At 40.1% G+C, this 13,314-nt stretch overlaps 1 protein-coding gene across 3 annotated transcripts in view; it reads left to right on the top strand.

Annotated features, from left to right (window-relative positions):
* The window catches only part of cars1 (cysteinyl-tRNA synthetase 1), an 89,130-nt gene that overhangs the window by 23,785 nt on the left and 52,031 nt on the right, over positions 1–13,314 (top strand). For all 3 annotated transcript variants that reach the window (XM_041197823.1, XM_041197821.1, XM_041197822.1), the window contains 5 exons: positions 5,380–5,520; positions 6,483–6,571; positions 9,078–9,199; positions 10,501–10,613; positions 12,387–12,515. In XM_041197823.1, the coding sequence (XP_041053757.1) occupies positions 5,380–5,520; positions 6,483–6,571; positions 9,078–9,199; positions 10,501–10,613; positions 12,387–12,515 (594 nt within the window). The remainder of the gene's footprint in view (positions 1–5,379; positions 5,521–6,482; positions 6,572–9,077; positions 9,200–10,500; positions 10,614–12,386; positions 12,516–13,314) is intronic.

The raw sequence follows: 13,314 nt of genomic DNA, 5'->3' as shown, positions 1-13,314 counted from the left end.
AAGGAGAGATTACACAAACTAGCGTGTTAACTTCTGAAATTTGATTAAATTATCTCTTAATACTCTAAAGTATTCAAGATATTAAGAGAAACATGGTTGATTGGGAGAAACTATTTCACTAGTTGTGTAGTCTCGGTCTAGGGGCATAGTCAAAAAATTAGAGCCAGATCTTCCAGGAGTGCAATTAGGAAACGCTTCTTCACATAAAGGGTGCAATGACAATTAATGTTAGATCAGTTGTTAATTTTAAAACTCAGATTGAGAGATTTTTGATAATCAAGGATTGATTTTGGGGGAAAGGCAAGGGTACTATATATGAAGTTAGGTCACAGATCAGCCTTGATTTCATAGAATGGTAAAACAGGCTCAAGAGACCAAATGATGATCTATTCCTATGTTCCTGTACAAGGGCAGGGCATTACTGGATCTAATTATGAGTAATGAAACTGGTAGATGAGTTAAATGTGAACGAGCATCTTATAAATAGTGATTACAGTACAATAGGGTTATAAAGTCTAACTGGAAAGGGAAAAAATATAAAAACAAGAAAACCATTTTGGTTTATTACATATTTTACGGATGCATGCATAAGCCAGGTGACTTTGAAAGAGAAATTGGCAAACTGGACTATAGAGCAACAGCTGACCCCTTTTTAGTAAAAGAGATTGCAAAATATAGATTAAGTATATTCTATAAAAGATAAGAGAGCTACAGTAGTGATAGTTTCAGGCTAAATAAAGAAGTGAGAAACCAATTAAAATTAACAATAGGGTCTGTAAAGACTCTAAGAATAATAATAGGGACAGTAAACTAAAGGGAAATAAGAGATAACGAGGTTAGATAGCATGTGTATAAGTATCAAAAGGAATTATACAAAAAAAGCATCATACAAACCAATCAGTAAAAAGACCATTGTTAAAGTTGCTACTCTGGTTAAATGTCCCGTCATAAAAACAGCATCTCTGACAGTGCAGCAGCCCCTCAGTGCTGCACAGAAATGTTAGCCTCTGGGCTTGTGCCTATGTCCTTCTGACTCCAAAACAGAAGTCCTACCACTGAGCCAAGACTGACATCTTGGCTAGAACTGAGAAAATCAAAATTAAGGGGAAGGATCTCTGAGTGATTGGAAGTGGGCAGTGGTACTCCACAGGTTTCAATTCTGGAACCATTTCTGTTTGCTGTGTGTATCCCTCATTTGGATAGGGAGAGCAATTTCACATGATACCAAAATAGCAGATGCAGTTAATTGTTTAGAAGACCAAAGGAAACTAAAACGGGATATTATCGGGATAGCAGCAGGCACTAAAACTATGAACCATTTCAACTCCTTTAACTGGACTGGCAGCCACAGAGCAAGGTGAGGATGGAGCCAAGAGGATCACCGTGGCCCTCAATTTCTATGTCTCAGGATCCTTCCAGGCTGGAGCTAACGACATTGCTAACATCTTGCAGTACGTCACCGCTTCAGGAAGATAACAGAGGTCCTGAAGAGAAGAAGAATGGACTTCAAAACCTTTTCCCTAACCAAAGAAAGCCAAAGGAGCAGGCACGTGGCTTTAACAGGGGAATGGGATTCTCAATGGTACAGGGAGCTGTGGATTCCCTGCGTATGGCTCTGCAGGCACTGCATATTAGCAGGGAGATGTGCTAAAATAGCAATGTATATCAGTCCCTTAATATGCAATTGGCTTGCAGCCCTCTGCAGAGCATCATATCACTGAATGCCCACTATCCTGATAACAGCAAAGATGTTTTTATCCAGCACCAGTCAACCATTCACGCCACATTTAAGCCATCATAATGAACTAGAGGCTGCTTACTGATAAATGATATCCTCTATACCTATGCCTCATGCCACCCCTCGGCCTCCCAAATGCACACGGTTCAACAGTCTGAATTGTTTGGGGTTGGGAGTGCCTATGATACTCATGGCAGCATGTCTCCAAATTCATGCTGGTTTACTGTATGCTACACAACTTTGCTCTTATGAGGACACAGCTCTTGTCACCAGGCCTTCAGCAAGCCCCTCGGAGGAGAAGGGGAAAGAGGGAGGAGGCATCTGGGACAGCATCACTCTGTACAAGCTGTCCATGAATAGCGCAGCAAACACTAGTTCCCTAAAACCATCCCACATCAGTGCTGCTGCAAAGTTCCCCATCTTTCCACCCCTTCACTACAGCATTGTGTTTGTGAAGTTACATCATTGTAAAGTATGTGACAGTGAGTTAGGGCATCCAAATGTTGGTCATGAATCCTGATTGCTAAAGATTGCTGATGAATGAGTTAAGGACTCTCGTGAATGAACAGGTTGCTGATGTGGGTAGGACATGACATTTGAAGATGCGTTCACTGACCTTGATCACTTGTGAAGCCATTGAATGTTTTCCATCACATTCTTGGGGCTAGACTCCTTGAACTGACCTCTGGGGTTAACTGCTGCCATTCCATTTGCATCATGCGCCTTGAGGGCCCCCTGGTCCCCTGCAGAAATATAGAAATATAATCACTCTTCCTTCTGCTTCTTCGACTGAGGCCTCCAGCATAGCATCAGAGGACCTGCACATCTTCTCTCTAGCCTATGTCTGCATTAGAACTCTTATTCTTTCTCTCAAACACTTAGTTCAAATAGTTCCTCCAGCTGCTGCAGCCAGACTGCACCTCTCCTTTTAAGAGGTGCAGGCTAGCTTTAATTACTGAAACTTGTGCTGGCTGCGGACATGCTAACTACCATCTCCTCCCCGCCAATACCCCAATGTCTGAACACTAGCATTATCGAATTTTTAAACCCAATAAGTCAGCATGGAGCACTGAGATATTAATAAGACTCCATCAGTAATCAGTTCAGTCCCAGTAACCCTCCATCTATGACAGATGATGGACATGCAACAAACAAATCCATTTTGGGGTACCTTCATATGGCACATCTTTGCTGATGGGTGAAGAGGCCAACCCTTGAGAGGCAGGTTCTGCAACAAGTGCCGCACACAAAGCTACCAAGTGTCATTGTGGGTTGTTGCTTTTGCCATTAGTGTCTGTTGCCAAGCTGTTATAGCCACTAATTATCATGGTGATGCACGTCAGTCCACAGGCGGTGTCGTCAATTTCCTTTGTCTTCACCTTTGACTCAGGAGTGTTAATCGATGCCTAGGGCCTTCATGTCACACTTGCAAGCATTCTGGAAGCCAAGCTCCAGCTACCTTGCCATAAAGAAAGTCCTTGGATAGTAAGCTCCACATAATAGGAAGAGGATGGATATTGAAGCTTTAAGGAGAGTGCAGCACAAATTCACTATGATGCAGTCTGGGATGAGGAAATGAAAATTTGGAGCTGTATTTTTGAAAGCATCTCCAGATTTGCAGGTCTGATGGACGTGTTTACAGGTGAAAAAGGATGATAGGTTAAAGCAGAATTTTTCTGGTAGCGTGGATCAAGGGACCTTTAGAGGTTTACAACAGATCAAATAGATTTCTTTACATAGAGTTGTGAAGCTGTGCAGTTCACTTCAGGGGTAGTGACACAGGAAGTAACAGTGTCAGCGTTCTAAATTAGATTGGATAGGTCAATGATGGGTATAAAGAGAACTACGCAAATTAATGTGATTATGACTATTGACTTGCATGGAAGGTGAACACTGACACTGGTTAGGCCAGTAATCTGTTTCAGTATGGTAACTTTGTATCTATCTGCATTGAGAGATTAGGGATGGGAAGTTCATGTAAGAAGACAATACATAAGGAGATGATAAAATGTTGCCAGCTGGAAAGGAGGCATCATGAGCCTATGCTGGTATATGTAAGCAGTACATTTTAAAAGGATAAATGACTGGAAAGGAATTTAAAGGGCAGGTATATTGATCTGAATCATTGTGCAGTAGTACAATTATAATGGATTACTGCAAGTGTCTCAGAAAATTAAAGTGAAAAGTCAGCCAGGGTTCTCATTGCTGATCATTATGAATGACAGTTTCTGCACTTGTGTGGATGTTGAGTGGGAAAGAGATTGGCTTTGACTGGATGTGTTCTGCAGCAGAATATAGTCCCGCAACTCATAGCTGAGACTCATTATGAAGGTTTGCTGGTGTCTCTAGAACTATAACCTAGCACATTGTTGCCTTCAGAAAAGGCTAGGAGAAGCCTGTAGTTTAGATGACATCTGGGAGCAGACATTTTGTGTGGACTTCTTTCCTGTGATGTATAGCTCTGTAAGTAGCATGAATGAGGATGTTATGACCATGGACAGCACTTCACATTCTGGTGTCACACCAGAGGATCAACTGCATAGTGTTTGCCTTTGGGGTGTCCCTGATTAATAACATTAAGTGGAAAAAGATTAATAAGATATAACTGGGTCTGTTGGTGCAGTTATCTCCCTCTGTAACACTTACCACCATGGGGTAAATTGGTAGTACATGCTTTTCTTCTCAGTATTTGACATTTGGTTATTACACTAATAACTTTATTCAACTTCTATCATTGAATAGAACAGGAACCTTAAAATAGTAAAAGATCATTTAGCCTCACAAAGCTTTTTGATAAATCAACTTTCATTGTATTCCTCAAACCCTTCTCTCTCCAGAATTCATTGTGTTGCCTCTTGACTTCAATTATACCTTCAGCTTCAGTGATTTTCCTTGGTAACTTATTTCACACTCTGTCCCCCTCCCGAAAGCTTCCACCTGATGTTTCTTACTCTTTCAATTTTAATTTGTGTCCCCAGATATTTGACCTTTCTCTGCCATGAACCATTTCCCCAAATCAGTGTTATAAATTCCTCTCATAAACTTAAAAGTTTCAATTAAGTGTTCTTAAAAGTTTCTTTTCTTTTAAAAAAAAACAAACTTAATTTTATTAATTTTTCTGCATTACTTAAATTGCTGATACTTGATATCTTCTTTGTTACCTGTATCAGTAATGGTGTGTTACAGTTAACTCAGGGAGTCCGTGTGGCTGTAGCAACATACACTTTTTCATGTACATTGTAGTCTGGAGCTGTGGATTGTGATGGTTAGAGGCTCCAACTTTCTTTCCATCACATGACTGACCAGGAATCTCTCCCACTCTTACTGCCTGCCATTGGCATGTGTTGGAAGAATTTGCGGGACGATACTCAACCTGTTTGGCCGAGCTATGAATGCACCTTCCATGGCCATCAATTTCTATGGTTGGACTCGAACCCGGAGCTTCTGGCTCAGAGCCAGGAGCGCCACCCACTTTGCTACAAGACTGCCTGTTTGTATCTGTACCCTCCACATAATTAGATGACCAGAATTAAACACAGTATTCATAACATGAATCTGACTGTTTGTCTCATACCGTAACAATGCAACATCTATTGATTTGTACACTATGTCTCTATTAATGCAAAAATATTCTTTTGCAGGTGCTGCTGGATGAAGCAAAGGATATGTTGTCTGATTGGCTGGATGTTCAATTTGGCAGTCAGGTGACTGACAATTCCATCTTTTCTACCCTTCCCAAGTACTGGGAGGGGGAATATCACAAAGACATGGATGCACTCAATGTAAGTCATTATAGTTGTAGTAGTAACGGTTGATTGCTAAAGTTTATTTAAGACATCGGATAATTTTGTTTTCAATCAAAAGGAGGTCTAAAATCATTCAATACTGTATTGCAAAGGGCAGGTGTGATACAACTCAGTGCCATGATGTAACAGCCAGATGTCAAGCCACTAGAGTCATAAAAGAAATCTAAAATACAATCTGTTAGTTTTTTCATTTTTTGCACTAAAAAAATTGAATTGAGCACTGTAAAAACAGCAAAATGTGAAATTAAATTCTGATAATTTGAATTAAGCAGCATGGAATTAAGGGTAGGTTATATTTTGGAAAAGAAATGTTAAAATGATTTGTTTTCATTTTAACTGCTGTAAATTCACTGATTTTAATATACCATGGAACAGATAAACTTGATATTAGGACATCAATGCTCCATATAAGTTTTCCTCCTTTAATCCTGGTCTCTTGTGCACCCCAAGTTTTAGTTACTCCACCATTGGTGGCTGTGCCTTCAGTTGTCTAGGCCCCAGGCTCTGGAATACCTTCCCTGTACCTCTTCCCCCTCTCTACCTCACTTTCCTCCTTTAAGACATTACTTAAAACCTCCCTCTTTGACCAAGCTTTTGATCATCTGACCTAATATCATCTTACATAGCTCAGTCTCATACTTTGTTTTATAATGAACTGCCTTGGAACATTTCATTAGGTTAAAGGTGCTCTGTAAATTCAAGTTGTTATTGATGTGGAAAGACTCTGTCAGGTAGCTTTTTATCATGCTATTCCTGTCGGGGCCACCTATGCCCCACTCTTCAAGTGTAGGAGCTGTACAGTGTCTGTTCAGTACACTCTGCTCCTCATGTCCAAGGTGAGATATTCTTTCCTTTTCCCTCTATTCTGCAGCTCATGTTATGGATGCCCATTCTTCATGCACTGTGCAGTATTTTCTAAATCTCTTGTTTCTCTGTAGGTTTTGCCTGCAGATGTTTTAACTCGAGTGAGTGAATATGTTCCTGAGATTGTGCAGTTTGTTAAGCAGGTGGTTGATAACGGTTATGGGTAAGTGCTTGCCACTGACAGTTTGTCCGATACAGTGCTTTCTATAAATTTAATATATAAAATATGGTAATTACAGTGAGTGAAGGTATAATCTGGGGACAGCTTTTACTCAGGCCACAGTTGCATCTTTCTGTAAAACACAATGAATTAAATTTGAACCATTACTTGGACAAACTAAATTAATTATGAAGGCATATTGGGTATATAGTGAACAAATATAATATAAAGTGGTTGAAATTAAGCTTAAAATGTATTTATGATTATATAGTGTCTTTACTGTAGCAAACATCCCAAGGTGCTTCCCAACTTGGGGTCAGGTCCAGGTTGTGGAAAAGGAATGAGGTTGGGGAAATTTTTATACATATTAATGGCCGAGACTAAAGTGTACTGAGGATAATTTCAAAGTATGCTGATGATACAAAACTTGGAAATGTGATAAACAATGAGGAGGATAGTAACAGACATCAAGAAGACATAAGTGAAATACGTGGACTCATGGCAGATTAAATTTAACGCAGAAAGGGGTAAACTGATGCATTGTGGTAGGAAGAATGAGAAGAGGCAAGATAAACTAAATTCTAAAGGAAGTGCAAGAACAGAGATGTATGGGTATGTATGTACACAGATCTTTGAAGGTGGCAGGTTTAGAAGGCTTCTTGGATCCTTGGCATTATTGATAAAGGAATAGAGTACAAAGGAAAAGAGAAGTTATGCTAACCCTTTTAAACAAAAAATTGGCTATGCCTCAGTGAGAGTATTATATCTAATCCTGGGCACCGCATTTTAGGAAGGATGTCAAAGCTATGGAGAGGGTTCAGCAAAGATTCACCAGAATTTACTACCGAGGGTGAGGGATTTCAGTTCAATGGAGAGTGGACAATTTGGGAGTTCTTCTTAGAAGGTTATGAGAAGGTTTTGATAGAGTAATTAAGGCGAAACTGTTTCTAGTGGCAGAAGGGTCAAAAGCCAGAGGACACAGATTTAATGTAATTGACAAAAGAACCAGGGGAAACATGAGGAAATCTCTTTTTTAACATGAGTTATTCTGATCTGGAATACATTGCCTGAAAGGATGTTGAGTGCAAATTCAGTAGTAACATCTGAAGTGAATTGTATAAATACTTAAAGGAAGAACATAACATAAGAAATAGGAGCAGGAAACAACCAAATGGCCCATTGAGCCTGCTCCATCATATGAATGTGACTGACCTTGAGTTTCAAATCCACTTTCCCCCCTTGATTCTCTGAGACACCAAAAATCTCAGCTTCAAATATATTCAGTGATAGCACGGATCCACAGCCCTTTGGGGTCGAGAATTCCAAAGAATAACAACCTTTCGACTGAAGAAGTTTCTCCTCATCTCAGTCCTAAATGCTCAGCCCTTTATCCTGAAACTTTGTCCCCTTGTTGTAGATTCTCCAGTCAGGGAAAACAACATCTCCAGTAACTACTCTGTCAAGTCCTTTCACAAACTTGAATGTTTCGACAAGGTCACACCTCATTCTTCTAAACTCCAGAAAATATAGGCACAGTTTATTCAGCCTCTCATCCCAGGGACCAATCTAGAGAACCTCCAGTGTACTTTTTCCATTGCAAGTATATCGTTCTTTAAATATGGAGACTCAAGAGACTGGAAGTGGGTTCATAGAGCATGAACTTGCTGTCTTTCCTTAAAATGACAGAATTCATCAAGTTTAGGAGCAGCTGCATGGAGGCGCACCTCCGATCGGCACCCCCGATTGGGGGTGTGTCACCATTTTACGTGGGTAGGCCAATTACGGCCCGCCCAGCGTGACATCCTCCAGGAAGCACTATGCACTCCCTGTGCAAGCAGGGGGGAATTCCCTGAGTTGAGAGGGCGCTCTTTCACGCATGCGCACAAAAGAGTGCACTCATCTCCCTGAGGCTAAATGCTGCCTCGGAGACCGGCTCTACAATAAAAAATCTTAAAAAAGGAAGAAAAACATTTTCCTGACATGTCCCCTCATGTGACACTGTCACATGAGTTGAGACATATCCATCACTTTCAAATGCATTTCTATTGCATTTTTTAAAATCTACATGAAACCTCATCCTGCTTGTGGATGAGGTTTCATGCTTTTTCTAATGCCTGCCCAGGCTCCCGACCTGCCCGCCAACCTTAAGATTGGACGGGCAGGTCCACTAATTACTTTAATGACTTTGTCAATGGCCTCAATTGGCCCTTGGCAGGTCGGCGGGCGCACAGCTGATTCTGCTGAGCCTCTGCCTACCTGAAAATTTAAATGGGGTGGGGTGACGTCAGGAGTTCCGCCCGACTTCATCCAACATAATTTTACGTGCCGGCAAGCCGGCCCTGCCCCCCTGCTCACCGGCCAGGAAATCCTGGCCCTGGTGATGAGAAACATGCTTTGAGAACTACACTGAGGAAATATTATTTAAATAGTCATAGGACATCAACACCCAGGTACTATGTAACATAGCCTTGTTCATGTTTAATAATGTGCATTGTTTGTGTTCCTCCAGGTACGTCTCCAATGGTTCTGTATACTTTGACACGGTGAAGTTTGACAGCAGTGAAAAGCATTCATATGCCAAACTGGTGCCTGAGGCTGTCGGAGACCAGAAAGCACTGCATGAAGGAGAAGGTGAGAATTCTAGCAACAGATACATGTGTGAAGGTCAATTCATGCATGCATGTACACACACGCTTCCTTTTTTGAAGAAAAAATTGATAGTGTGCAAAGTTTAAACTCTTGGGCTTACATGATATATTCCAGGTATTTGAACATACCTACGTTGAGGGTTTCATATAACTTTTATAGCCAGAACAGCAGAGTGCAAGTCTTCTGAGGTTATGTTAAAACTGCAGAAAGAAAGAACTTTGTTATCTCTGAACTGCTTTATGTCCTCAACATTCCCAAGTATTTTATAGCCATTAAATTATTTTTTGAGGTGAGGTCACTGTTCAACTAGCACTGTTCAGCCAGCACTGTTCAATTCATTAGCACTTTTAGTTTTGCTAATAATCTCATGTGCATTTTTGAGTCTATCAAATGGAGTTTTGGAGGGAGGTGTTCTGTAGCAGCCAGGTCTGGGACAGTGTCAGGAGGGAACAAGTGTGAAGAAACGGATTTGGATTGGAGAGGAGGAATAAGCATAAGTTTCCTGAAATAGCTGGCCAGTTGTGGTTACAGGAAAGCTGATTGCAATTTTTTAAGGTCATTTAGTATTTGGGGATAGTGTTGTTCTAATCAGTAGAAGAAGACAATCAGGCAGTTGTTGCTGGACTTTGATGTTTCCAAGGAGGTAATAGTAGGAGAATAGACATTACTGTAACTAGGTCTTGTTTGACAAAAAATTTTGGAAGTTCTAACAAGTTCCGAAGGTTTGGAAAAGCTGAATTTATTGAGGTGGGAGTAAAGTGATTTGAGGATTCTGTATGTTTTCTTGGATCCTCCTTCTGCTTTCGAACCTTGACCTAGAGAGGCAGCATCTTGGTTATTCAGTGATTCTTTGAGTAAATGTTGAATTTATTGTGCCACTGATTCTTTCAGGCCCATCAAGCATTAGTGTGGACTGAGTTAACTGATCTCAGCTGGGGTGTCTGATGCAGTATCTGTGTTTATGGACTAAGAAGGAGAAAGATCTACCAGAACTCCTGTTCTAGGTTATCATCTCGTGACTTCTTCAAGAAAATTGTTTATGTGCAATGTTGGAAGAGAGGAGTTGCCTGTGATGTCTCACAGTTGAATAGAGGCACACTCGTTATATTGGTTCACATACAAATTAATTCAGCAAGGGGTAAAAGGCCAACCAGCACTCTTGGAACTACATTCCACAAAAGTCTCCAACTTGCAGTGAGTGGGAGCCTATAACTTGGAAGAAATCAAACCATTTCAACTCACTTTCTGATGGATTTAACAGGAAAATGTTCTTGACTTCTTAGGTGATCTTAGTATTTCAGCAGATCGACTAAGTGAGAAGCACTCTCCCAATGACTTTGCACTGTGGAAAGCCTCCAAGCCTGGAGAACCATCTTGGGATTCACCCTGGGGAAAGGTGAGGAGAAAGTATCGGTCCTGCATACTTCACAGCTCAATTGCAAGGTGGAGATGGAGATCGAGATGTCGAATCCAACTACACTTTTCAATGAAGTTCAGTTAACAAAGGAATTAGGGCTCTAAGGATCATTTAAAATAATCAACCCTGCAACAAACCAGTCCACCAGCTGCAGGCCCAGAGAGACAACTGAGACCTGTAATATACCACCATAACATTGCAGCACCTTCCATTCCACATCTCACCATCAGTTGTTCCAATGCAATTATCCAGTATAACACACAGAATTATAGAATAATACAGCATGGAAAGAGGTCATATGGCACATGCACCTGCTATCCAAAGAACTATCCAGTTAGCCCCACTACCCTGCTCTTTCCCCATAGCCCTGTAATTTTTTCCTTTAAAATATTTACCCATTTTCCTTCCACAAATTGCTGTTGAATTTACTTACCACTCTTTCAAGATTCCATTCCAGATCACTATAATTTGCTGTATTTTTTTTTTTTAAATCCTTATGTCAACAGTTCTTTTGCCTATCACCTTAACTTTGTGCCCTCTGGTTACCAACCCTTGTGTCACCGGAAACAGTTTCTCCTTATTTACTCTATCAAACCTGTTCATGGTTTTGAACATTTGCATTGAATCTACTTTTAAATTTCCCTGCTCAAAGGAAAAAAACTTCAGCTTCTTCAATCTCTCCACATAATTGAAGTTCCTAATCCATGGTAGTAAATTCTAGTAAATCTCTTCTACATTATCTCCAAAGCTTTGACATCCTTCGTAAAATGTGATGTCCTGAAATGAATGCAATACTTCAGCTGACCAGTGTTTCATAGGTTTAGCATAACATCCTTGCTTCTGTTGTTCTTTCTCTATTAATAAAGCCATTGATCCCATATGGTTTTTCTTTAGCCTTCTCAACTTGACCTGTCACCTTTAAAAGTTTGTTTATGTACAGCCCCAGGTTCTCTGTTCCTGCACCCCCTTTTAAAGTTGTATCATTTAATTTATATAACATCTTAATCTTCCTAATAAATTGTATCAGTTTACATTCTCTGCATTAAATTTCATTTGCCATATGTCTTACCTGTTTTACCAGCTATGTTCATTTGGAAGTCTGTTACTATCCTTCTCACTGTTTACTACATTTCTGAATCTTTTATCATCTGCAAACTTTGAAATTATGCCCAAGTTCAGATCATTAAAAATGTCAGAAAGAGCAGTGGTCCAATAGCCACCCCAAGGGAAACACCACTGTATACTTCCCTCCTGTGTTGAAACAACCATTCACCGTCATACTCTGCTTTCTGTCACATATGCAATCTTGTATCAACACTTCCACTGTCCTTTAATCCCACGGACTTTTAACTTTGCTTACAAGTTTATTATGTGATGCCTGTCAATCTCCTATTGAAAGTCCATAAGCGCAACATTAACCCCCTATCCTCATCAACCCTTTTCCATTACATTATTGAAGAACTGAATCACATTAGTTAAATATGATTTGCCTTTCACATCTGTGCTGACTTTTATTTATTAACCCATAATCCAAGTGCCGGTTAATTTTGACACGAATTATTGTCTCTAAAAGTTTTCCCTTCACTGACATTTGTTGTCTAGCTTGCAATTTATCTGTCTTCCTTCGGTAATATTTCTCTCAGTCAGCATCTTTTCATGTGCTTGATAAGTTGTGATTGCTAATAACAGTTTGTAATGGTTCGAGTTGAGTCTTGTCCAATCTCATTCTACTGTTTTTGTTTATCCTGGCAGGGTCGTCCTGGTTGGCACATTGAATGCTCGGCAATGGCTGCTAGCATTCTAGGAGAATCCATGGACATCCATGGCGGAGGATTTGACCTGCGGTTCCCTCATCATGACAATGAATTGGCACAGTCTGAGGTACAATCACAAGTTTTGTTCCATTGTTGCCTTCCTTTTTTTTTAAAATAGTTCATGAATATTCCCTATGGAATCAAGCGAGCCTCTGTGTGGAGCCATAGTTTCAGCCATAATTTTATAGTACTGTGATTAGATAGAACTTTATTGAGACTGAGCCATAGCAGCATCAAATAATGTAAAGTACGCTGGTATTTGGATCCTTTCTTATTTCAGCTTTGCAAGTGAATTTACAGCTTATGAATAACCTAAGCTTTATGGGGCTTTTTTTTTTTTGCATCTGTAAATGATTTTTTCCTTCAATCAATACAGCTGGTAGCTGGTTGGACCAAGGTAACCTATAGCATGGTGTTTTCAGCTTATCACTGAAGTCTGTATTGTGCGGTGGGGAATCCAGGTGATTTTTCGGTATAAAAAGCTCTCCTATCTTTTAATGCCCCACTTAAAATTAATTTGGAGTAGTTTCAAAACATTTCCAAAGCCATGAACCCACAGAACTGCCCTTAATTTGCTACTAAACTCACAATTCAGAGAAAGCTGCAGGATGGTTTGTGTAGAAAAGTTGTGCAATTCAAGGTTCATCCTTGAGCTTGGGGTTAAGGTATTGTGGCAAAATAGAAGATGGACATGGCTTCAACTGAGAATGCTTGATACATCTGTATAGAAGGAGCTTTGTTCTGAATCTAATCCTCCGCTTTACCTGAAAGCTTGATGCTGATTCTTGATGCCCAATAAGGAAAGTGTTCCATTATCTGGCACTGATAACCTTGATGAACATAAATTTCACATTTTGAAAATAAAG

The sequence above is a fragment of the Carcharodon carcharias genome, chromosome 10, assembly GCF_017639515.1.
Source record: "Carcharodon carcharias isolate sCarCar2 chromosome 10, sCarCar2.pri, whole genome shotgun sequence".
Lineage (NCBI taxonomy): Eukaryota > Metazoa > Chordata > Chondrichthyes > Lamniformes > Lamnidae > Carcharodon > Carcharodon carcharias.
Note: the sequence above shows the minus strand (reverse complement) of the source record. Positions and strands in the feature narration are given on the sequence as shown.